Below are 24,678 nucleotides of genomic sequence, written 5' to 3' on the forward strand. Positions count from 1 at the left end.
CAGTAGGTGCCTGGGTGACTGGGTAAGTCAGTAATGATGCCGAGATTAGGACAGTAAAGCTGTTACTCTTATACACTGCCAGTAGGAAAGGAAATTGCTACAACATTTTTCTACAACTTAATTTGACATTACCATTCAAAACTATTTATTATTGTTTTTAAATTGTGGTAAAAAATATATAAAATATACCATCTTAACCATTTTTAAGTGTTCAGTCCACTGGCATTAAGTACATTCACATGGTTATGCAACCATCACTACCATCCACCCAAAGAACCGTTTTCATCTTGCAAGACTGAAATTCTATACCCATTAACCAATAATTCTCCATTACCCCATCCCTCAGCCCCTGTGACCACCATTCTCCTTTTGTCTCTGTAAATCTGACTACTCTAAGTACCTCATATGAGTAGAACAGTGTTTGTTCTTTTGGGACTGTCTTATTTCATTTAGCATCGTGCCGTCAAGGTTCACCGTTGTTATAGCATGTGTCAGAATTCCTGTTCTCTTTCAGGCTGAATAATATTCCACATTTTGGCTCTTAGGAAGACTTGATGTCTCACCTATATATACCACATTTTTTAAAATGTTTCATCTGTCAGTGGACATGCATTTAAAAATTTTATTGTATATACCCTTTTACCCACAATCCCACTTTGGGGATTCTATATACTAAAAATAAAAGCACTAGTATATAAAGGTATATGTCCCCAAAGCAGCATTGTTTATAGTTGCAAAAACCTGACACAGCCTAAATGTCCTCTGGAAGGGAAAAGATAAAAAATTATGGGACATCAAGAATAATTACATAGTTACTAAAAAGAATGAGTCAGATCCACATATAATAAAATCAGTTTGCAGAATGAATTTTGAAAGAGCACAGAATGTGCAAAAGGACACACACCAAACTCTTAACGTTAATCATCTGATGGAGACAGGTCTAAAGAGAGATTAGCTTTTTAAGATGTATCTCTGCATTGTTTCCCTTGTTATAATGAACATGCATTATTTTTGAAGTAAAACAATCTAAAGATGGAAAAAAGTGAGAAACTAACTAATAATTTATTAGCAAATCAACAAGCACAGTGGAGAGGAGAAGGACCTGCTATAAAGGCATGCAAGTGAAGCATTAAAACAGCAGTAAGGTCCACACAGAGGCCATGGAAAAGAGACAGCTGAACCAGGGTCTGCCTATCTTACCAAGAGGGTAAAGGAGTTTGGGTGTTTGCCTCCGCCAGAGAGTTCCGTCTTCATGGGAGATCACATCATGGGGCTTGTGCTTATAAAGTTCATTGTAGAAAGACATCTTATCCAAGAAACTATACACCTGCCAACACACAGAAAAAAAAACTCAGCCACACATTTACCAGGGGGACATTTAAGGGGTCTTTCCCATCTGCTTTTCTGCTCTTTCAGCCAGACTATGTGGTCAGCCAGACTGTGCTGACTCTCAAACTTCTTACAAACCCATCCCTGTGACTCTTCTTAGACTTGCCTCTGCACTCCTTGTCAAATCCTTATTATTCTTTAACACCCAAGTCAAGGCCCCCCTCACTCCACACAGAGTTGCCTCTCCTGAACAGTATGGTCTTTACCACTCAGATGACATTAGTTACATACCACCTGGCTTTATTACTTATTTCTTAGACCCCTTACTCTCTTCCATCTAGATACTAAGGGACTTCACATTTTGTCTCACTCCCAAAATATCTACAATAGGTACTTAATAAAAAGATTTAAATTTAATTTTATAGAACTGATGCACTATCTTTGACATTTTTCATTCAACCTCAGACTAATTCTTGCCATGGCAATGAAATTTCAATGTGGAAAGCAAAAAGGATTCCTAAAAAACATCTCCTACTCTATTTAGGCATCTAACTGAATAACGTACCTTCTTGGCAGTAGACTTCCCTGATACGAGGGCTTGTAGCAATTGCAGGAGTGGGGAGAGGAGATGGGGAAACATTCCACATACACTGTCCAGAATGATCCCAAGACCAGAGGTTGGCTCCTATGATGGAAGGGTAGAAGTCACCGACCTTCACATTATCCACGGATTAACACATCTCTGAACTGCCCAGCAATCATAAGGAAGAGTAAAATTAATCCTTTCCTTTAGGCAGACATCATTCCTCTCTAATAATTTAAGACTTCCACGTTTCCACTGAAAAAGGCTATCAACAACTGATTGAGTCAGGACCTGAGGAAAGACTACTGCTGCCTCCAGTGACCTCTGCCGTGCTCTCCATAGGAAAACACCATTCACCTGTGCATGACCTGTTTCCACTAATGTGAAAAGCACCCACAACATGTCAGCAGATAGCACCAAACACACGAGCAACACATCCTCAACCTGAATATTGCTTCCCACCGGATTCCCCCTGGAACACTGATTCTGTAAGACTGGATAGCATCTCAGGAAAAAGAGAATAAGATACAAAGGCAAATCAGTCAGGCCACAGTTTAAGGGAAAACAGATTTATTCATTAGCTGGACCTTGAGGCTTGAGGCCGTCAATGGTAAGACTAAGTACTGGTGAGAAACTGTTCTCTCCAAAGCCATATTCTTACTCTAAACCTGTTACAATATTCTGAAATCTCTTAAGACACAATTACAATCGCCCAGTGGTACGTTCAGGAGTTAATAGCACTACTGGTGCCTGAGTCTCTCAATGTAAAAAAAGACTTGATGGGTAGGAGAGAGAACACACTGGTTAATAATGTGGACTAGGGACTCAAGTCAGACAGAACTAGATCTTGATCCTGACTGTCTAGCTGTGACTAGCTTGGGCAAATCACTTCACATCTCCGAGCATCACATTTCCTCACACGCAAAATGGTGATGATAATAATACTACCCAATCCATAGATTTTTGTATAGATTATATGAGAAAATAGACTTAAAAGCTTAGTATAAGACCTATCGCAAAGTAAGTGTTTAATAAATTCTTCTGCTACAGAGAATACCGTAGCATGGCTCCCTCTGACATACTTACTGTTCCCCAGAACAGTTCTGGAAGAGAAGGGTCTGCCAGGACTTCACATGCTGTGTCGATTACATCCTGTTGGGGAGGGAAAAAGAAAATGCTTATTTTCCCTAGTTGAACCAGTCCATCTTTTTTTAACTGTTAAAATAAAAACATGAATAATACCTTCATATAGTATGTCAGAAAGAATTCTGGGATTAAAAAGTAAGAGATGGGGCTTCCCTGGTGGCGCAGTGGTTGAGAGTCAGGCTGCCGATGCAGGGGACACGGGTTCGTGCCCCGGTCCGGGAGGATCCCACATGCTGCAGGGCGGCTGGGCCCGTGAGCCATGGCCGCTAAGCCTGCGCGTCTGGAGCCTGTGCTCCGCAACGAGAGAGGCCGCAGCGGTGAGAGGCCCGTGTACCGCATAAAAAAAAAAAAAAGTAAGGGATGTAATCTTAATCTGTTGTATGATGTTAGGCAAATTAACCTTTCTGAACTTCAAATTCTAAAATGGTGAAACTATTATCTGCTTCACAGTGTTGTCATAGGATTAAATGAGATAATGTACGAGAAAATGAACTGTAAAGTTTAAAACGCCATGTAAATGTGAGGTACTACTAGATTCAGCTAAACTATGCTCCTAGAGGTCAAGAATAACGCCTTTTTAAATTTTTCATCCCCAGCACCTGGCACAGAGTTTGGCACACACTGGGAATCTAGTGAAGGCTTATGAAATGATTTATTGAAAAAATTCCAAGTACTAGGACACCTGTAACCCCAAAATGTTAACACCAATCCTCCAGGCATATAGTAGGGTCCAAATGTGACCAGAATTTTGGCAAAGGACACAAAGCTTGTTCTATGCTCCTAGAGCTTTGGAAATTGAGTCTTTCAATTAACACCAATTTCTTTTCTCTCCAACGATAAGAAATATTCATTTTCATCAACTTAATCAATTTCTTCAATTTCCAAAATAAGTCACTCATCGTAAATGAATAAAATGACTTAGTTATAAAGAACTCCTCAAATATCATTTCCCACTGAAAGGAACCAGGGCTCCTTGGAGAAATGGCAGATTCCAAGTCTGGGGCAAGAATCTTCTAAGATAATCCTGCAAGATTTTGTCATATCAGAAAGGAACAGAGCTATCAAAATGTGTAAGAGAAATGTCAAACAGATTCAGAAGCTAATCTGAAAAAGCTCTTACTGGCCAAAGATGGGGCAACCTGAGCCTAAGAATACTAACTGCAGAAAAACAACAGACAAAAAAAAAATGAGAAAAGAATAATGACTGCAATGAATTAAAACACAGCTAATATGTTTAAATCCATGAGTTCACAATGCCATGTAAAAAATAAACCTCAGTAGCCAACTTGGGATGCTACTAAGGATGCTAGGGAAAAGTGGTAAATATAGGAAAAGAAGCATGTATAGTACTCTATACCAGAGTATCAAATAGTTAACAAGAGAGAATTTCTTTTTTTTAATTGAGAAATAATTGAAAGATAACATTATATTAGTTTTAGGTGCACAAGATAATGATTTGATATTTGTATATATGGTGAAACAAATTTCTTTTCTATAGCAATGTTCCAACCAGTAAACAAAAGAGGAGAGATAGAGTCAGAATAGTGCCATTTCGTAACGCCTAAGGAACTAATGGATCTAGACAATGATGTGTCTTGTGATTACCATAGTGGACAGCACAACTATAGACTAAAAGAAATTTGACAGACTTATCAACCAATAATGTACATATCTTATTTATTTAGATCCTGACACAAACTTATGATAAACTTATGACATTTATCATTAGAAATTTGAACCTGCCTTGATTATTTGAAGATTTTTTTTTTAGATATAATGGTTGTGAAATTTTACTAAAATATTCATATTTACTAAATGATGTCTGGGATTTGCTTCAAAATAACCAAGGAGGAAAGGGGCAGAAATGAATAAGATCAGCTGTGCATTGATAATTTGGAAGCTGGTGATGGGATCATTAGACAATTTTTGTCTCCTTTGGAATAACTGAAATATTTCATTTTAAAAAATATTGCACAAGAATATTAATTAGCATCCACAGCTGTTTGGGACAGGTGCACTACAGAGTAAAAAAAATAGGTTACAAAACAGTATATACATTGTGATTCCATTTCTAGAGAATTATTGTATTTTTATATTTGGAAGGGAACACATCAAAATGTTAACATATGTTATACTGCAAGGTGGGATTATAGTTTTTTCTTTTTATCAGCACTTTCTAATTTTTTAATCATTAATATGCATCATTTTTATAATATGATAAGTGGAAAACAACAATGAACAAATCATACTTGAAGTAAATGGGTCTGTGTTATATCAGCTTCAAAGGGGTATCTTAGGAAGATGATTGCAAAGTGGGGCAGTGTAGACAGTCTCATGAAAGCCAGACACTGACCTGCTGATTGCCCAGTGTGTGCAGCTCCAGCGAGGTCAGAACAAAAGAAAGGAGTCCATAGACACACATGCACGCGGTGCTAGTGGTACACTGTAATGACAAAGGAGTCAGTGGGTAATTCTGAGTAACACCACTCTTTTCTAGACTCAGCACAATCCCATCACATTAATATAGTCTCTGTAAACAAATGGGAAGAGAACCTGAGGCTTCACAATTCCTAATTTAGTCCCAAGATCAGGAAGACAAAGGGAGAAAAGAGAAAGCAGGAACCATAAATATTACAACATAGTCAAGAATAACATCAAAAAGGAACCATTTTCTAATTGATCAAAGTTTTTGTGGGGAAGAAAACCACCTCCAGCCTACGAAAAGGATAGAGTCTCTATGTGCTGGTATGAATGATGCAGCTGCCTGAACTGTCACCGAGATAAATCAACCAGTGCCAACAAGTTGGCTGAGGCTTCCTTTAGCATGTCAAAACAAGCTGATTAAACTGTGTCACTCAAATTAAGTCCCAACACACAAGACTCAAGAGAATTTCTAATTCATCCTGTACAGTTGAATGAATAAGCTCCCCAAAAAGATTTCTCCAGTCATTATGACCAAAGCTATCTTCTAAGAGATACTAAGTGGCACAGCATAACATACTGGCAAAGAGTCAGACATAGTTCAAACTGTATCCACCATTTACTGCCAATTTGTTTCTGTGGGCAAATTCCATCTCCCTCAGTCTCAATTTCCTAATGTGTAAAATAGGATGATAAGCCCTAGTGCACAGTATTTTAAGGATGGAACAAGATATTGTACAGAAAGTGCCAAGCACGTCTGTCACAGTAAATGCTCTATAAAGGTTAGTTACAAAACTATTTTCATTATCCATGTCCTTGACAATTACTATTATTATTATCATGACTCATTAATGAGCTTCTGCCTCGCTCTTTGCCCACTCTCATGCTCAAACACCAATAGCCCGAGCCTCACATCATTTCCCCCACTGGCCAGTGAGCGGAGTAGTCGGGTCAAATACTGAAATACGTTCAGCTGGATGGCTGTGCCACCTATCTTCCGGACAACACTGCTTGTCTCTTCTGGATTCAGGGTGTGACGGAGGAGAGCCCAAGCCAAAAGCACTGGGGTGTGATGTGGAATGTCCCCGAAGGTCAACATCAAACGGTCCATATCCTAATGAAAAGAGAAAACAATGCCTGTGTCACTTAACAGAAAGGGTCAAGACCCTTCCAGAGGATCCTTCACCATGCTTAATAAGTCTTCCATTCATCCTCAGTGGCCCCTCTCTCCCATTCTGACATTTTACTCTTCCCAAGCCACAGCCACTTCATTACTAGACCCCTCAATTACTCTTCCCTTTACCCACAGTCTTCTCTCTTGATTTTAAGTAGTATTAAGATTATAACATACATGTTCAAATAGAGACTCCTTAGAAAATTTCCCTGATCCTTCTAGAACTTTCTCAGATCTCTCCTCTTTTTCTATCTTTCTGACCATCCCATCTCATGTTCTTCCCCTTTCCTCTTCTTTCACAGGCTACATGAATGCAGATAACAGCCAAGGTTCTGTCCTTGGGCCTCTTTTGTCATTATATCATCTCCCTGAGTCACTCTACTTGTTCTCACAGATTCAACTCTCACCTCTGTGAAAATAACTAACAAATCTGAGACTTCTTCCAGATCCAATTAACTTCTTAACAATGTAGAACCACAAATTCCACAATAAGGAAAATTGTATGTGGCAGTATAGTTGAGTGGTTAAAAACTTACTACTAACTACAAACCATCTGAAAAAATTAAGAAGCTGCTCCAAGTTCACCTGACAAATAAGCCCGTCCTGGGCAAACTGGTGCAGTTCTCTTCTGTCATCCAAAGCACACTTATGCAAGGATTCAATATCCATGCCTTCCACCAGGATAAGGGCACTGAAGTAGCTGGAAAGAAAAATATCATGGTGTCATACATGCTACTCAGAAACTCAATGGAGACTAAGGTGAAATGTAAGACACTTTAGTGTCAAAAAGGTTGAGTTATTTTACATTCTTTTTTCATACCTTAGTATGAAAAAGAATGTACTTCTAAATGTACTTCTAAATCCAATATGTGTTTTACAATTCCAGCACATCTCAATTTGACCAGCCATATTTTATTTTTTTGGCTGCACCACTCAGCTGTGGAATCTTAGTTCCCCAACCAGGGATTGAACCCAGGCTCTCAGCAGTGAAAGCGCAGAGTCCTAACCACTGGACCACCAGGGAATTCCCATGACCAGTCATATTTTATTTTTTAGTTTTTATTTATTATTTATTTTGGCCGCATTGCGCAGCATGTGGGATCTTAGTTCCCCGACCAGAGATCGAACCCGCACCCTCTGAAGTGGAAGCTCAAAATCTTAACCTCTGGACCATCAGGGAAGTCCACCAGCCATATTTTAAATGCTTGGTAGGCTCATGTGGCTTCTGCCTATCAAAGCACAGATCTAGTACTGAAGGTTTCTACAGCCACCAATTACATCTAGGCCAGATCAAATGTCTCAATGGTCAAGTGTGTATTTTTTTTTAATATTTTATTTATTTATTTTTGGCTGTGTTGGGTCTTCGTTGCTGCTCACGGGCTTTCTCTAGTTGCAGCAAGCGGGGGCTACTCTTCGTTGTGGTGCACAGGCTTCTCATCGCGGTGGCTTCTCTTATTGCAGAGCACAGGCTCTAGGCGCGTGGGCTTCAGTAGTTGTGGCGTGCAGGCTCAGTAGTTGTGGTGCATGGATTTAGTTGCTCCATGGCATGTGGGATCTTCCTGGAGCACGGCTCGAACCCGTGTCCCCTCTATTGGCAGGTGGATTCTTAACCACTGTGCCACGAGGGAAGTCTGTCAAGTGTGTACTTTTGTTCACAGAGGAAACAGGCCTCAAAATGTGGATATACCCATTTCCATAAAATTCAAAGTACATAGACTATGACGTCAAAGAGGGCAGGGAATACATCTCCCCTATTTATCACTGTCTTCTTGGCATTTGCACAGTGCCTGGTCTACAACAGTTGCTCAACGAATTTTTTGTAGAACGAAAGGATGAACTATTAGATGAAAACAGTAAGTAAAAGAATAGAATGTGATACTTATTTTGAGAAGATATCCCTCTCAATCCAAGTCTTCACTCCCTGAATGACCTAGAACATGGTAGTATGCCCATCTATTTCCCCACCCATTAAGTGAAAAGTATACCTAGCCCCCCCCTTCACCCATTCACAGGACCACTCTAATATCAATGCTCTAAACTCTAAACATTGTACAAGTTCTGAGACCTCAATTCAGACTTACCCAATCCGATCCACAAAAGGATCCATGGTCTCATCTACCAGGTGCCTGTTAGTCTGCCTACTACCAAATCCTTGCTCTTTAAACATCTTGGTTAATACCAATAGGTCAGTAGGTGCCATCTCAAAGTATGCATGATAAAGGAAAATAATTTCTAGCAGCATGGATTGCTCCCGAAGGCACTGAACAAACCAGCGAGACACCTGGCGCTCAGTCTGCACAACCAATGAAGAAAAATGGGAGAGAAATAAAGTCAGATTTTAAAACACATTTAAATTCTTCGAGTTATTTTTATTAGGTAAAACATGTATAAAAATAAGATTAAAAAAAAGTATCCCCTCCCTACAATTCCTATTGCCCAGTCATCCAAATCTATCCCCAGAGGCAACCACTGTTAGAGGTTTTTATCTTTCCTTCCAATAATATACCACACACATTCATTCATTCCGACTAGTAGTTGCTGGGGGCCAGGGGTCACAGACTAACTGCAAACTTACTGGATAGACAGAAATGTTCTATCAATATATACTAATCATGAAGGTGGTTACTGCATATAACTATATACAACTGCCAAATTCAAACTGTACACTTAAAATGAATGAATTTTACTGGATGTAAATTATATCTGAATAAAGCTGAGGGACGCTACAGATGTGTCATTTACACAGTCATTTCATGTAAGTGTGAATGTATCTATAGGATAAACTCTTAAAGTGGAACTACTAGGTCAAGAAATATGTGCTTTTCAATTTTTAGATATTGTCATAATGTTTTCCATTAAAAAGTATACAAATTCAAACAGCAAAGTATGAGTGCCCATTATCCCATCCCTTGGATGTGAGTTTTGTCATGTAAATATGTATTTCATTTGCCTGTTTTTCTGTTCGGTTTTGCTTATTGACTTACAGGTGTTCTTTCTATTTCAAGAACCCTTTAGGCTATGAGTTTGTCTTTTGACTTTGCTTATAGCACTATTTTTGTTTTTTTGCCTTGTAAAAGTTTTTGATTTGATGTTGCCAGGTTTATCTTTTCTTTTTTCTTTTATGGCTTCTGAGTTTTACTTTATTTTTATTTATTTATCTATTTTGGCCACATGGCACTTAGTGCTCTGACCAGGGATCTTAGTTCCCCGACCCGGGATGGAACCCGTGCCCCGTGCAGTGGAAGCACGGAGTCTTAACCACTGGACCGCCAGGGAAGTCCTGTGTTTTACTTTAAAAAGTCTTCTCCAATCCAAAAAAATAAAAACAAAACTACCTCCCATGTGTCTTCTAGTATTTTTATAGTTGAATTTTAAAAATTTAAATCATTGATATCTCTCTGATTTTCTTCTGGTAGAAGGAATGAGACAGAGATACAGTTTGATTTTTCTCCAGATGGCTACCCAGTAGTTCCAACACCATTTACTGAAAAACCCAACATTTCCCCATTAATTTGAAATGCCACCTTTATCATACACTAATTCCCTATCAGCATTTGGTCTACACTAGACTTTCTACTATGTGCTATTCATCAGTCTATTTATTCATGTACCAATGCCATGCTTTAAATTATTTTAGTCTTACTATCTAATAAAGCTTATCTTCCTTTCTGAAAAACTTCCTGGCTATTCTTATTTATTTTTCAAATGAATTTTAGAACCAGCTTGTCTAGTTCCAAAATAAACGGCAAAGCAAATACTTGTTAGTATTTTTTCTAGGATCACAGTAAATTTATAGATTAAAATAAGAAGGACTGACACTTGGTGCTGAGTCTTTATTTTCAAGAAGGCACCATGCCTTTCCATTTGATTATGACTGTTTATATCCCTTTAGCATTTTAAAGTTCCCTTCATTTAGATTTTGGATTATAGTAAGCTTATTCCTGAGAAATTTATGCTTTTGTTGCTATTACAAGTGAGCTCCTTTCTTCTATTAAGTATTTTAAAGAGCTACTGTCTGTATTTTGGTTGAATTGTTTTAATAAACATAATAATAATTTCAAAACAAAAAAGGTCATGTTCTAATCTATAAATGCACATTGGTTTAAGGTTTAGGATAAAACAATTAGACTAGTGTCACAGACTTAATAGATAATGATAATAAAGAAGATGAAATCTTGGGTTTAGAGTTTCATTAACCACTAAGAGAATATTTCAGGTAAGAAAAAAAGTAAATTAACTGGAGAGACAAAGTCAAGGGGAAGGTCCAAATTAAATACCATTAGTTAAAGTCAATGTTTTGATTCATATCACATGTTTAAACTATTCTAAAGAATGACAATTTATAAATGTTTTAAGTTCATAGGTGAATAAATAATTTCACCTAGAGCTCTATGAGCAGATATACAATTCTCCCGAGCGTTACAGGAGGGCCCAATAACCACATACCATGAGGTTTCCATGTGTCTCCCATGTTGGTGCTTCAGTTTTATAAAGCTCTTCAAATTGCTGTCTATATTTTGTAACTAGTTCCTTTTCCAATTTATCAACACAGTCTGCATATTCAACCTTAAAAAAAAATCCAAAACAGTAACTTATATGTTGAGTAAAAGGTAAATATTCAAATGAACAGAAATATGAATAAATTATAAAAAGGATTGAATTTTACAGGGTAAAGAGAAACAAGAGGACTAAATGGGCTTACCCTATAGGGGTGTCTTTCATCTTGGAAATAAGTGAGAAGGTGTAAGACACAACGAAGAATATATGTTCTTTCTTCATAGTAATAATCTGCAATCTGGGAAGAACCCAAAGATTCAAAATCAGTTACTCACCTTTGCATGGAAGATATTCAATTTTAAATTTATTGATTAAAAAATCACTTAAAGATGTGAATGGGGGACTTCCCTGGTGGCGCAGTGGTTAAGAATCCACCTGCCAATGCCGGGGACACGGGTTCGGGCCCTGGTCTGGGAAGATCCCACATGCTGCGGAGCAACTAAGCCGGTGTGCTACAACTACTGAGCCTGCACTCTAGAGCCCGTGAGCCCAAACTACTGAAGCCCGCACGCCACAACTAGTGAAGCCCACATGCAGAGAGCCCGTGCTCCGCAACAAAGAGAAGCCACTGCAACGAGAAGCCCACGCACTGCAACAGAGTAGCCCCTGCTCGCCGCAGCTAGAGAAAGCCCACGCACAACAATGAAGACCTAATGCAGACAAAAATAAATTAATTAATTAAAAAAAAAAAGATGTGAATGGAAAAATTAGATCTGTATAAACAATCACAGAAATGGAAACAGTGTTAGGCCAAAAGAAAGCAAAAGACCTTCATGAACTAGGATACAAGTAAAGTTATACAAGATAAAAGGAATTATTTAAAAATATAAACAAGTTTTCTAGCATGACTTCTCAGTTGGGCATTCAAGTAATAAACTGACTATAAACTGACAGGCCAGGGACTTCCCTGGTGGTCCAGTGGTTAAGAATCCGTCTTGCAATGTAGGGGATGCCAGTTTGATCCCTGGTCAGGGAACTAAGACCCCACATGCCACGGGGCAACTAAACCCACACGCTGCAATTACAGAGCCCACACGCTCTGAAGCCCACAAGCCACTAGAGAGCCCATGTGCTGCAACTAAGACCCAATGCAGGGCTTCCCTGGTGGCGCAGCGGTTAAGGATCCACCTGCCAATGCAGGGGACACAGGTTCAAACCCTGGTCCTGGAAGATTCCACATGCTGCGGAGCAACTAAGCCCGTGCGCCACAACTACTGAGCCTGCGCTCTAGAGCCCATGCTCCACAATGAGAGGCCGCTGTAATGAGAAGCCCGCGCACAGCAATGAAGAGTAGCCCCCACTCGCTGCAACTAGAGAAAGCCTGCGTGAAGCAACAAAGATCCAACTCAGTCAAAAATAAATAAATAAATTTATTTTTTAAAAAAAAAGACCCAAGGCAGCCAATAAATAAATAAATATTTTAAAATAAATAAATAAACTGACAGGCCAAATACATGAAAGCAAATATAAAAATACCATTAGTATATGTCCTAATTGCTTGTAACTGATGTACCCAGTTCTCACTAAATACCAAATAGGAAACTACTTCAGAAGTCATGGTCAAATTCCATGTTAAAATGAGATCCTATGCCCACTCTCACCAGTTCTATTCAACACAGTATTAGAAGTCCTAGCCACAGCAATCAGGGAAGAAAAAGAAAAGGTATCCAAATTGGAAGAAAAGAGGTGAAATTGCCATCACATGCAGATAACATAGAAAACCCTAAAGATTCCACACAAAAACTACTAGAACTGATAAACAAATTCAGCAAGGTAGCAGGATACAAGATTAACATACAGAAATCTGCTGTGTTTCTTTACAATAACAATAAAATATCATAAAGGGAAAGTAAAAAATAATCCCTTTTAAAATCAAATCTAGATAATCAACAACGACCTACTGTATAGCACAAGGAATTCTATTCAATATTCTGTAAAAACCTATATGCGAAAAGAATCTGAAAAAGAATGGATACATGTATATGTAAAACTGAATCACTTTGCTGTACACCTGAAACTAACACAACATTGTAAGTCAACTATACTCCAAAATAAAATAAAAATTTTTTAGAAAGGAAAAAAAAAGAAAATCACACCAAAAAAAACAAAAACAAAAAACTTAGGAACAAACCTGACCAAAGAGGTGAAAAACTTATATGCTGAGAACTATAAAATGTAAAATACTGATAAAGGAAATTGAAGATGATTCAAAGAAATGGAAAGATATCCCACGCTCTTGAACTGGAAGAATTAATATTGTTAAAATAGCCAGACTACCCAAAGCAATCTACAGATTTAATGCGATCCCTATCAAATTACCCATGACATTTTTCACAGAACTAGAACAAATAATCCTAAAATTTATATGGAACCATAAAAGACCCAGAACTGCCAAAGCAATCCTGAGGAAAAAAAACAAAGCTGGAGGCATAACCCTCCCAGACTTCAGACAATACTACAAAGCTACAGTAATCAAAACAGCGTAGTATTAGCACAAAAATAGACATATGGGGACTTCCCTGATGATCCAGTGGTTAAGACTCCACACTTGCAGGGGGCGCGGGTTCGACCCCCGGTCAGGGAAGTTCCGCACGCCATATGGTGCGGTCAAAAAAAAAAAACAGACATATGGATCAATGGAACAGAATAGAGAGCCCAGAAATAAACCCACACACCTACAGTCAATTAATCTTTGAAAAAGGAGGCAAGAATACACAATGAAAAAAAGATAGTCTCTTCAGTAAGTAGTGCTGGGAAAGCTGAACAGCCACATGTAAATCAAGGTCAAAGATACAACACTTCCTCACACCATACACAAAAATAAACTCAAAATGCCTTAAAGACTTGAATATAAAACATGATACTATAAAACTCCTAGAAGAGAACAAAGGCAAAACATTCTCTGACATAAATCATAGCATGTTTTCTTAGGTCAGTCTCCCAAGGCAATAGAAATAAAAGCAAAAATAAACAAATGGGACCTAATCAAACTTACAAGCTTTTGCACAGCAAAGAAAATCATAAAACAAAAATACAACTTTGGGGGTGGGGGGAGATAAAGAAAGAAAGATAAAGAAATTTAAAACTTCAAATTAATCCTACTGCATTTAAAAAAGCCAGCAATGCTCAGAACATGGTCAAGAATCTGTTGCCCAATTTTACATCAAAGAATGGAAATGGTGACTAGCACTGACCTTCAGGATTAAGGCCTGGCTCTGCCTCTCATCTTGCAGTACCGTCTGAAAGAAAAAAGAACAAAGAGCCATCTTATTAGCAAAATCAATTAATAAAGAAAAAGGTAAACATCTTTACCTTACCCTTCAAGATTATAATTGCCCGTTCATTTCTGGATACATTTTTTTACCTAAGTGTATCCAAGTCTGTGCTCAAATCCCTGCCCCTCTCCTCTGGCCTCAAGTTCCTCATATATAAAATCAGGGGCTGGAAAGGCTAGATGTTGTCTCAGGTCCTTTTCAGTTCTGACATCCTGCGATTCTATGATTAACATGTCAGTCTTTGACCTCTCGGCCCCTCCAAGTCTGAGGACAGACCTCGACTTAAGCATATGTTTTTTAAAGGCTTTACAAAGTCTTTCCTGAGAATGGCTGTATCTGATCACCTATCTCTGTTGCAGAGAACTGGCACCAAAATCCTGAATTATCTAAAACCAACCAGGAAAAGGATAAAGGTAGGAGAAGGGAGCTGGACATAACTACAAACCTTTAGTGAGTCCCGAGTACCTCTGTAATCCTCTTGAAGGTAACACTGGAGTAATTGCACACTCTGTTCTTCATCAAGACCCTGAAAACAGAGGTTACAAGGGAGGAACAGCCACCTCAGGTCAGAAACCACAAAGAGCACGCAAAGCAATCTAAAGATTTGTTCTCTAGAATGAACACGGAACTTGAATAAACAAAAATTATTTTAAAAGATTTCACACAACATAATTTTAACCCAAATAGGAGAAAAAAGGAGCAGCCACTGACATGTAATTTACATGCCAGTTAAACTTACATGTCAAAAACAACTGTGCTTATTCACCAAGAACATTAATATAGCAGCAGGCATGATCTGGGTTTCCAAAATGAAAAGGAAACAGCTACATAATTAAATACAATCTAGGCGACTTAAAGAACACCCCAAGTATGCTGAAGAAAACTCTATGATATGCAGTAAACAGGGTCAGGCAACTTGACTTGTGGCTTTTAGCAAGAAGAGTTGCAACTTGGGCATTTCTGAAATATAATATGCTCAGTTTAATCTCTAAAACTGAAATAAACTGAATTTTCACTAACAATCACTAACAACAAAACCACACATACCCACCCTGCAGGTAATAAACAGCCAGTGCTAATTTTTACTCACCAAAAACTTGCTGATTCTTAAACCCAGTTCCTTCAGTGGTGAAGCTACATCTTTATTAGCTTTCACTTTTTCAGCTGAATTTGGACTATGAAAAGAACAGTGAATCATTTCCTCATTCTCAATGACCCTCTAGGGGTTTAAAACAAAAATATTAAAGATATTTTTACCACAGACCTTTTTCTGCCTTTTAGGTGCCTATAAAATACACATACATGCGCGCGCACAGACACACACACACACACAAGCTCACCTCTACAGACTTTACAACACAAAGCTATGTCTAAGTAATAAATACAGTATACGTCTGTTACAAACTATAGTTATAACTATATTATTTGTAGATCTACTTAGTTACATTAATTATTTTTGATCCTTATAACTAGCCTGGAAGGTAAACATTACTATCCCCATTTTACAAATGGAATCACCAACACTTAGAAAGAGTAAATAACTTACCAAAAATCCCACAGCTAATAAAAAGTTGAGGTGAAATTTAAAACCAGGTCTGTTAGTATACGTATATATATTGTCTATGTACACTCAGAAGGCCTAGAAGCTATGACATTCCAGTAGCAGCACGCACACCCAGCACCCAGATCTTTATTTCTAATACCATTCTCTAACAAAAGGTATCGGGACTCCTTGGAGAAATGGCTGATTCTAGAGCTGGGGTGGGGAAAATACCAGATGAGCTTGGAGCATCTTGTAATGCCAGAAAGTAAGAATTTACTCAGAAAACAAAAGCATCGGGACATGTCAAAACCTCAAACAATGCCCAATGGCCAAAGCTGGAACAAAGTAAAAACAAAGTATGAAATATACATGAGTCCATAATGATTTAAATAAATGAATGAATAAATATATATATAAATAAATGGGGAAGAAGGGAAAAATCTTCCTTACAGAAGGAGTTCCAGTAACACACATATATGCTACCCCCTTCAGGAGGTAGTTTAATTTCACTACACCCACACACTGAAAGCGGGCTATACTGAGTGACTCACTTCCGAAAAATAGAGTAGGGAAAGAGAAAAGAGTGACTTTACAGAAGAGATACTTGGCAAATGCTACCTTACCCAAGTGAGCAAGGTTAATATCACCAGTGACTTCATGTGGATAACATGTATCCTCTGCCATGATGTGATAAGAATGGTACTTCACCTCAGTGTGAAGTACCCACAACCCACAACCTCAATCTAATAATGAAAAAAAAAAAAATCAGACTTCCAAATTGACGGTATTCTACTACAAAATACTTGACCAGTCTTCCTCAAAACTATTCAAGGTCATGAAAACCAAGGAAAGACTGAGATACTGTCACAGCTAACAGCTAAGGAGACATGACAACTAAATGCAATATGATACCCTGGGCTGAATCCTGGAACAGAAAGAGAACATTAAAAAAAAAGTTAAAAATGTTTAAAAATCTGTGTTAAATTCAAATTAAGCCTGCAGTTTAAAAAAAAAAAAGTCTGTCAGACTTTAAAATCCCATGCTACTACAAAAGGAACTTTTGTCTTTAAAAAAAGAAATTCATACCACAAATGCCCATTCTGTGAACTAAAGCATATTGTTGTTGGATTTTTTCTTTTTTTTTAGAGAGACTCTCACATTTCACAGAAAATCCACAACACAAAGGCTAGTATAAAGTTAAACAATAAGATCTGAAAGAGGCAACACAGAATGATGATTAAGAACACAGACACTGGAGTAAGACTGCCAGGTTCGAATCCTGGTTCTACCACTTACTAGCTGTGTGACCTTGGGCAAGTTACTTAACCTCTTTGTGCCTCAGTTTCCCCATCTGTAAAATGGAAACAATAATAATAAAAATACCTACATGTGATAACATAGTGCTTATATTCTTTTTTCAAGTCCATATATTCTGGATACATAGTAAAGTATTTACAGATAAAACAACATGATGCCTGGGAGTTACTTCAAAATAATTATGGGGGAAGGGTTAACAGATGATCAAAAAAAGAAAGTTCTTCACTAACCTAAGAGAATGAAGATGGAAGGCAAAGATGTAATAAAATCAACAGGTGTTCAGAAGTAGAAGGGAAATGAGGGCAGCTTGAGAACTATGATGCATAATAGAATGAGAGCTGGACTAGGAATTAAGATAAAAGAGTCTTCTTTTTTAACCACTTTCTATTTTATTATTGTTCTTTTCCACTGCCGAGCAAAAAAAATCTATATATTCAAACAAAGAACAAAATAGGGCTTCCCTAGTGGTGCAGTGGTTGAGAGTCCACCTGCCGATGCAGGGGACACGGATTCGTGCCCCGGTCCGGGAAGATCCCACATGCCGCAGAGCGGCTGGGCCCGTGAGCCATGGCCGCTGAGCCTGTGTGTCCAGAGCCTGTGCTCCGCAACGGGAGAGGCCACAACAGTGAGAGGCCCGCGTACCGCAAAAAAAAAAAAAAGAACAAAAATAGTACCTATCTCAAAGGGCTGTCGTGAGGATTAAATAACTTACCGTAAGTCTACTGCTTACAGCAGTAACTGGTACATAGCAAAATATACATGAGTGTCAGCTGCTATTTTGTGTCAGCATTGTTCACTGCTATATCCTAGCATTTGGTGCTGACGGTCTCTCACACAAACATGATGGACTGAAATAAGTATTAGGAATCTTAATTGAGTATTTAATAAATCCTCATCCCTGGATACTAGGGTTATACAACGGATTCAACAATACTGTATTTCCAGAAGGAATTTCCTTTTCTTCAACAGAGAGAAAAAAATGTCCCCTACTCTTTTTCCCTGGTTAGCCAAGTTATATACCCTCTGATCTAACTAACCCAGTAATATCACAGAATCCTACATGAGGGTGGTTTCATCTATGTCAGGTTCCTCAGGGGAATTACTCAAATGAGACCCACAGAATAGCCATACCTGGGAGGTTTATAGTAAGAAAGCCCTTCTAACAGCCGCTGCCAATGTTTATTCAGCTCTGCCTCAATCTGATTCTGGAAAAGAAGAAGGAAATTATACAAATGCAATTTTAATCAGATTCCAGGATCACACTGAGGATAACATATTCCTTTGAGTCTTTTTAACATGCATTTTTCCCCACAGTTGAAATAATTTTGGATATAGAATTCTGTAGCCTGCTTTTCTTTGCTTAACATTCTAACATAATGATTTAACCTTATTATGAAAATCTTGATAAACATCCTTTCTAGTGGTTGCATAATATTTTATCAAGTGGCTAGATCATGATTTATTTACCATTCTTCTAATGTTAGATACATTTAAGCTGGCTATAATTCTTTATTTATATGAATAACACTATGGTAAAGAGCTTTGTGCCCAAAACAATTTCTTTCTTTTAAAATATATTCTCAGACATGGAATTATCTGATGAAGGCATATCAAAAAATGTTAAGGCTCTAAAAATGATGTTAACATTCATTATGTTAATTACAATAACAACACTAGTAATAATTATATGTCATCTTAACACTTTAGCCTCACAGAGTCAGAACACTCAGGGATCCACATGAAGAACTGTTCTTTATTGATTATATACTTGGAAATGTCCTAAAAACCTCAGCCTCTGTGACCTAAGCAGCTAGCTAAACAGAAAAGGAAGAAAAGGCAAGTCAATATGAGACAGAGAAAAGGCCTGAGAATCTCTGTTAGCCTATGGTAGTAAAATGGTGTTTGTACCCCTACTCTCAGCAGCCAGTCAAGTAGCACTGGTATCTTTTCAGAAAAGGAATCACTGAGGTACAAAGAAAAGTGGAGATTTTGAAAACTTCAACAGCTAGGCTATAAGACACACTGCATTTCAGCAAAGAGAAGTGGGGAATGCATAATGCCTATTTTAGGAATAATAAAAGGTGTTTACTTCCTATTTCAAAGAGAAGGGCATTTTTGGTCATGTAAACTACACAAAGAACCACAGAATCCATTCAAGAACACACCACTTACCAGTTCTCTCAGAGCTGACCTTCCAAGCAAAATTGTCCACAGTTCTCTACTACTCCTAAAAAATGAGAGAAAGCAGAGGTAATCTTGCTCTTTCGGAAAAAAGAAAAATGTATATTTTAGAATTAATGAAACACAGTAATTAATGAATTACAGTACATCTTCTATGCTAAGAAGATGCCTCAATTTAGTATTTCTATCTCCTCCCTTCTCATTAAAACGTAATGACCAATAAGGAACAAAAATCCAGAAAAAGACTAATCTGTTTCAGGACTCCCAACACCTTCAGAAAATTTTCTAAATACATGACATGATGCACTTTCTCAATCCAGTAAAGTCTAACAGTCATTATGAATGGCACTACGTTCATTCAATCATTAATGAATTCCCACTAGGTACCACATGCAGTGCTAAATACAGGAGATTAAAAAAACACACATGAGGAGCAGGGCCAGGTCTTGGTGTCAAAATGGCGGCCTCCAGGACAGCTCATACCGATGAGTATCCCCAGTACCTCCACCACCAGTGTCCTTCACCCCGCAGTGAGCCGAAGCTGCCCCCCACACCGCACCTCCCCAGAAGGCCCTCCAAGACCATCAACTCATCATTCAACAACAGGCGTATTTCTGGAGAAATGTGGCATCTCTGGGGAATATGGATAGAGCGATGGAAAAAACAGTGGCTGTTCAAGGGCTTATCATATACATCTTATCAGAATCTACTTCAGATTTATATTAACTTAATTCCAGTAAGATTCCAAAAGTGAGTCCTTTAAAGAATGTACATCACAGCAAGAGGAAGCAAAAAAAAAAAAAAAAAAAAAGTAGGAACAGAGTGAACTGGTGAATCCATCTCCCAGAACAGGCTTTGTCTTCTCTCTAGCCATGGAGCCATGGAAGCAACTTCTGCTTCTGACATTACAAAGAATTTTCATATATCCTTTGCTCAGATTCAATTATTATTTGTTTTATTATTTTCTTTCTCCCTCTTTGTGTGTGTGTGTATAACTGTATTATATATACAACACAAAAATGCTATTTGTGTACCTGTACACACACATATTTTTCCAAAACTATACAAAATTGTATTAGAGAGATCATATTCCTTTATCCCTAGACACTTCAGTGTATCTTTCTTAAAAGCAAGGACAACTTCATACATAGTACAACAATTGAAATCAAGAAATTTAACATTGATACCAAAAAAATACCCCCCACACACATGAGATATAATCCCTGCCCTCAGGGAGCTCTTCAAATATACTCCCAACCATGTGCTAACCCCAGTTCCTTCCCTCATCCATGGAAACATGTTTTGTGGTTCTTTTTTTAATCTAGAATTAAATTTCAAAATGTAATCATTAAGAAATTCTCTCGGGCTTCCCTGGTGGCGCAGTGGTTGAGAGTCCGCCTGCCGATGCAGGGGACACGGGTTCATGCCCCAGACCGGGAGGATCCCACATGCCGCGGAGCGGCTGGGCCCGTGAGCCATGGCCGCTGAGCCTGCACGTCCGGAGCCTGTGCTCTGCAACGGGAGAGGCCACAACAGTGAGAGGCCCGCGTAATGCAAAAAAAAAAAAAAAAAAAAAAAAAAAAAAAAAAAAAGAAATTCTCTCAAGAAAGGATTATGGGGAATTCCCTGGTGGCGCAGTGGTTAAGAATCCGCCTGCCAATGCAGGGCACATGGGTTCGAGCCCTGGGCCAGGAAGATCCCACATGCCACAGAGCAACTAAGCCCGTGCACCATAACTACTGAGCCTGCACTCTAGAGCCCGTGAGCCACAACTACTGAGCCCACGTGCCACAACTACTGAAGCCTGCGCGCCTAGAGCCCATGCTCCGCAAAAAGAGAAGCCATCGTAATGAGAAGCCCACGCCCCGCAATGAAGAGTAGCCCGCGCTCGCTGCTACTAGAGAAAGCCCACGTGCAGCAACAAAGACCCAACACAGCCATAAATAAATAAATAAAAGTAACAATTTTTTTTTTTTTTTTTTTTTTTTTTTTTTTGCGGTACGCGGGCCTCTCCCTGCTGTGGCCTCTCCCGTTGCGGAGCACAGGCTCCAGACGCGCAGGCTCAGCGGCCATGGCTCACGGGCCCAGCCGCTCCGCGGCACGTGGGATCTTCCCGGACCGGGGCACGAACCCATGTTCCCTGCATCGGCAGGCGGACTCTCAACCACTGCGCCACCAGGGAAGCCCCAATTTTTTTTTTAAAGTCATAAAAAAAAGAAAGGATTATAAAAAGCATAGGGATTATATTTTGGGAGATCCTAAATAAGCCCTAGAATAGTAACCTGAAATAATTAACACTGCTTAGAAAGCCTATTTTCAGAGAGACGATGAAAAGGTCCTCATAAAATATACTAGACAGTTAACAAGAATGCAAGTTATATTAACTACGAGGATAAATTGAAAAATCTTTTCCCCATTAAGACAGTAACACAAAGCACTAGCCCTATTTAAAAATGTTCAGGATTTTCCCATCAAAAGAGGATGAAAGACACCTAAAGATTATAAATCTTTCCTAAAGGTTAATGCTTTTAAGAAAACAACTTCAATTCTGCTGAATCAATAATCACCAACTCCCACAACTGCACTGTGGAATCACTAATCATCTTTCTGATAACGAGAGCATTCACTATTCACAAATTAGGAGACTAGATCCAGTTGATGAAACAAATATATCTCTTTGTACTGATAATCCATATTAAAAGGTACAAATAAGCCAAGCCCTAAGAAATTAAAGACAGAAGCAAGCTCACTATTTAAAGAAATTTATAGTAAATTTTGGAAGAATGCCTTTTGTAAAGAGAATAATTATCATCTAACTTACTTGTTTGATAAATCTGAGTTAGCAAAAAATAAAGGGGGGGGCTTTAAAATGGCATATGCTTTTACTTTACCAAGGATAGCTTCTGGTTTGCACAAAACAGATTAGATACCTATTATATAATAAATAGCTAATAATGGGGCTAACATTATATCACAATTAATGGAAAGAAATTTATCATTAATTGAAGGCTTTTGTATGCCTGAGCTAAATTATTCTTTTTTATTTTATTATTTTTTTTTTTTTTTGCGGTACGCAGGCCTCTCACTGTTGTGGCCTCTCCCGTCGCGGAGCACAGGCTCCGGACGTGCAGGCTCAGCGGTCATGGCTCAAGGGCCCAGCCGCTCCACAGCATGTGGGATCTTCCCAGACCGGGGTACGACACAGCATGTGGGATCTTCCCACACCGGGGTACGAACCCGTGTACCCTGCATCAGCAAGCGGACTCTCAACCACTGCGCCACCAGGGAAGCCCGAGTTTGGCTTTTTTATATTCCATATGTAAGTGATATCATATAGTACTTGTCTTTCTTTGTCTGAATTTTTAAATTTTCCTAACACCCTCAAGTTCCATCTGTGTTGTCTCAAATGGCAGGATTTCATGTTTCTCACAGCTTAATAATATTCCTTTGTGTATAGATACCAAATCCTCTTTATCTCTTAATCTGATGATGGACACTTAACTTTGTTTCCATATCTTGCCTATTGTGAATAATGCTGCAATGAATGTGGGAGTCCAGATATCTCTTTAAGATAGTGATTTTATTTCCTTTGGATATATACTCAGAAATGAGATTGTTGCATCACATGTAGTTCTAATTTTAGTATCTGAGGACCTCCATTCTATTTCCCATAGTGGCTGTTCAAATTTACGTTCTACCAACAGTGTTACAGGTGTTCCCTTGTATGTCAAGGATTTTTTTTTAATAAATTTATTTATTTATTAAAAAAGAACAAAAAAATGTTCTAAGAGTATTTCTCAAAATGTAGTTGGTCCTCAGCCCAAACAGCAAAATCAGCTGGAAACAACATAGCAACGTTGCAGAATCCTGGTCATCACCCAGAGCTACTCTTTCTCAGAGGTTGGGCATGGGAAATCTACATTTTAAAATGAGTACTCAAATGAATTCCTAAATTACCACTGCTCTAGGGCATCAGCTTGTCTCAGAGGAGCAGGTAAAAGACCTGGTCAGTATAGATCTTCTTTGCCTTTTTTTTTTTTTTTTTTGGCTGCTTTGGGTCTTTGCTGCTGCACATAGGCTTTCTCTAGTTGTGGAAAGTGGGCTTTTCATTGCTGTGGCTTCTCTTGTTGCAGAGCACGGACTCTAGGTGCGTGGGCTTCAGTAGTTGCAGCACGCGGGCTCAGTAGTTCAGGCACACAGGCACTAGAGCGCAGGCTCAGTAGCTGTGGTGCATGAGCTTAGTTGCTCTGCGGCATATGGGGTCTTCCCAGATCAGGGCTCGAACCCGTGTCCCCTGCATTGGCAGGAGGATTCTCAACCACTGCGCCACCAGGGAAGTCCCGATCTTCTTTGCCTTTTATGCTTGATATAGTGGCATTTTTTTTTTTTTTTTTTTGGCGGGGAGGAATGGGGAGAAAAAGATTCTGCTACAAAACAAAACTGGAGATAGATCACTGCCCTAGAAAAATACAGTAATTTTTACACTTACTACTTAAAAGAAAAAAAGTTAGCTATTTCTTTAGAAATTAAGACTCTCATTTGCAAAACTAAGTTATATTATGGTCTTTTTGTTTTAAGGTGTCAAAAACAATAATGTTTATTGAGAATGAGTTTGATAACAAGATTAGCCAACATTTATTGAGCAGTTATGTAAGGCACTGTGCTAAGTAAGTCTTTAATGCTTTGTCTTACTGAATATTTCAACTTACTTATGAAGCAAATACTATTATTATCCCCATTATCTCATCAGGAAACTAAGGTTTCAGAGTGGTTAAGTAAATTCTGTTAGACCACAAAGCTAATTTACAATAGAGCTAGGGCTTGAACCCAGGTTTGCAGGACTCCAGAGTTCAATCATTATATTACACTGCCTCAAGCTGCACCCAAGAATTTCATGCTGCAAGCAGGCAAAGACTGAGGCGAAGCCTTCTGTCCTACAGTGGCAGACCATTCCCTAACACAGTGGCTGGCACACAGGAGAGGCTCAAAACATGCTGATGAGCAAATATTAAAGAATAAGAATGATGTAAGTCCCTTTTAGACCTGGAACAGAAAAACTAGAAATGACAAATGTTATACGCAGAAGTGCCAAGAAAAGGCAGAATAAAGGAGAAAACAGTGGTTTATCAGGAAGAGAATCCTTGTGGAAATG

At 38.6% G+C, this 24,678-nt stretch overlaps 1 protein-coding gene across 1 annotated transcript in view; it reads right to left on the reverse strand.

Annotated features, from left to right (window-relative positions):
• NUP188 (nucleoporin 188) overlaps positions 1 to 24,678 on the reverse strand; it is a 45,459-nt gene that overhangs the window by 17,968 nt on the left and 2,813 nt on the right. The window contains exons 2-15 of the mRNA XM_030858420.2: positions 19,518 to 19,572; positions 18,477 to 18,550; positions 15,576 to 15,660; positions 14,931 to 15,011; positions 14,405 to 14,449; positions 11,356 to 11,448; positions 11,100 to 11,219; positions 8,735 to 8,946; positions 7,239 to 7,353; positions 6,393 to 6,593; positions 5,412 to 5,501; positions 2,999 to 3,064; positions 1,895 to 2,014; positions 1,201 to 1,327 (exon numbers count right to left, since the gene is read on the reverse strand). Of these exons, the coding sequence (XP_030714280.1) occupies positions 1,201 to 1,327; positions 1,895 to 2,014; positions 2,999 to 3,064; positions 5,412 to 5,501; positions 6,393 to 6,593; positions 7,239 to 7,353; positions 8,735 to 8,946; positions 11,100 to 11,219; positions 11,356 to 11,448; positions 14,405 to 14,449; positions 14,931 to 15,011; positions 15,576 to 15,660; positions 18,477 to 18,550; positions 19,518 to 19,572 (1,484 nt within the window). The remainder of the gene's footprint in view (positions 1 to 1,200; positions 1,328 to 1,894; positions 2,015 to 2,998; positions 3,065 to 5,411; positions 5,502 to 6,392; positions 6,594 to 7,238; positions 7,354 to 8,734; positions 8,947 to 11,099; positions 11,220 to 11,355; positions 11,449 to 14,404; positions 14,450 to 14,930; positions 15,012 to 15,575; positions 15,661 to 18,476; positions 18,551 to 19,517; positions 19,573 to 24,678) is intronic.

This window comes from Globicephala melas, chromosome 6, assembly GCF_963455315.2.
Source record: "Globicephala melas chromosome 6, mGloMel1.2, whole genome shotgun sequence".
Lineage (NCBI taxonomy): Eukaryota > Metazoa > Chordata > Mammalia > Artiodactyla > Delphinidae > Globicephala > Globicephala melas.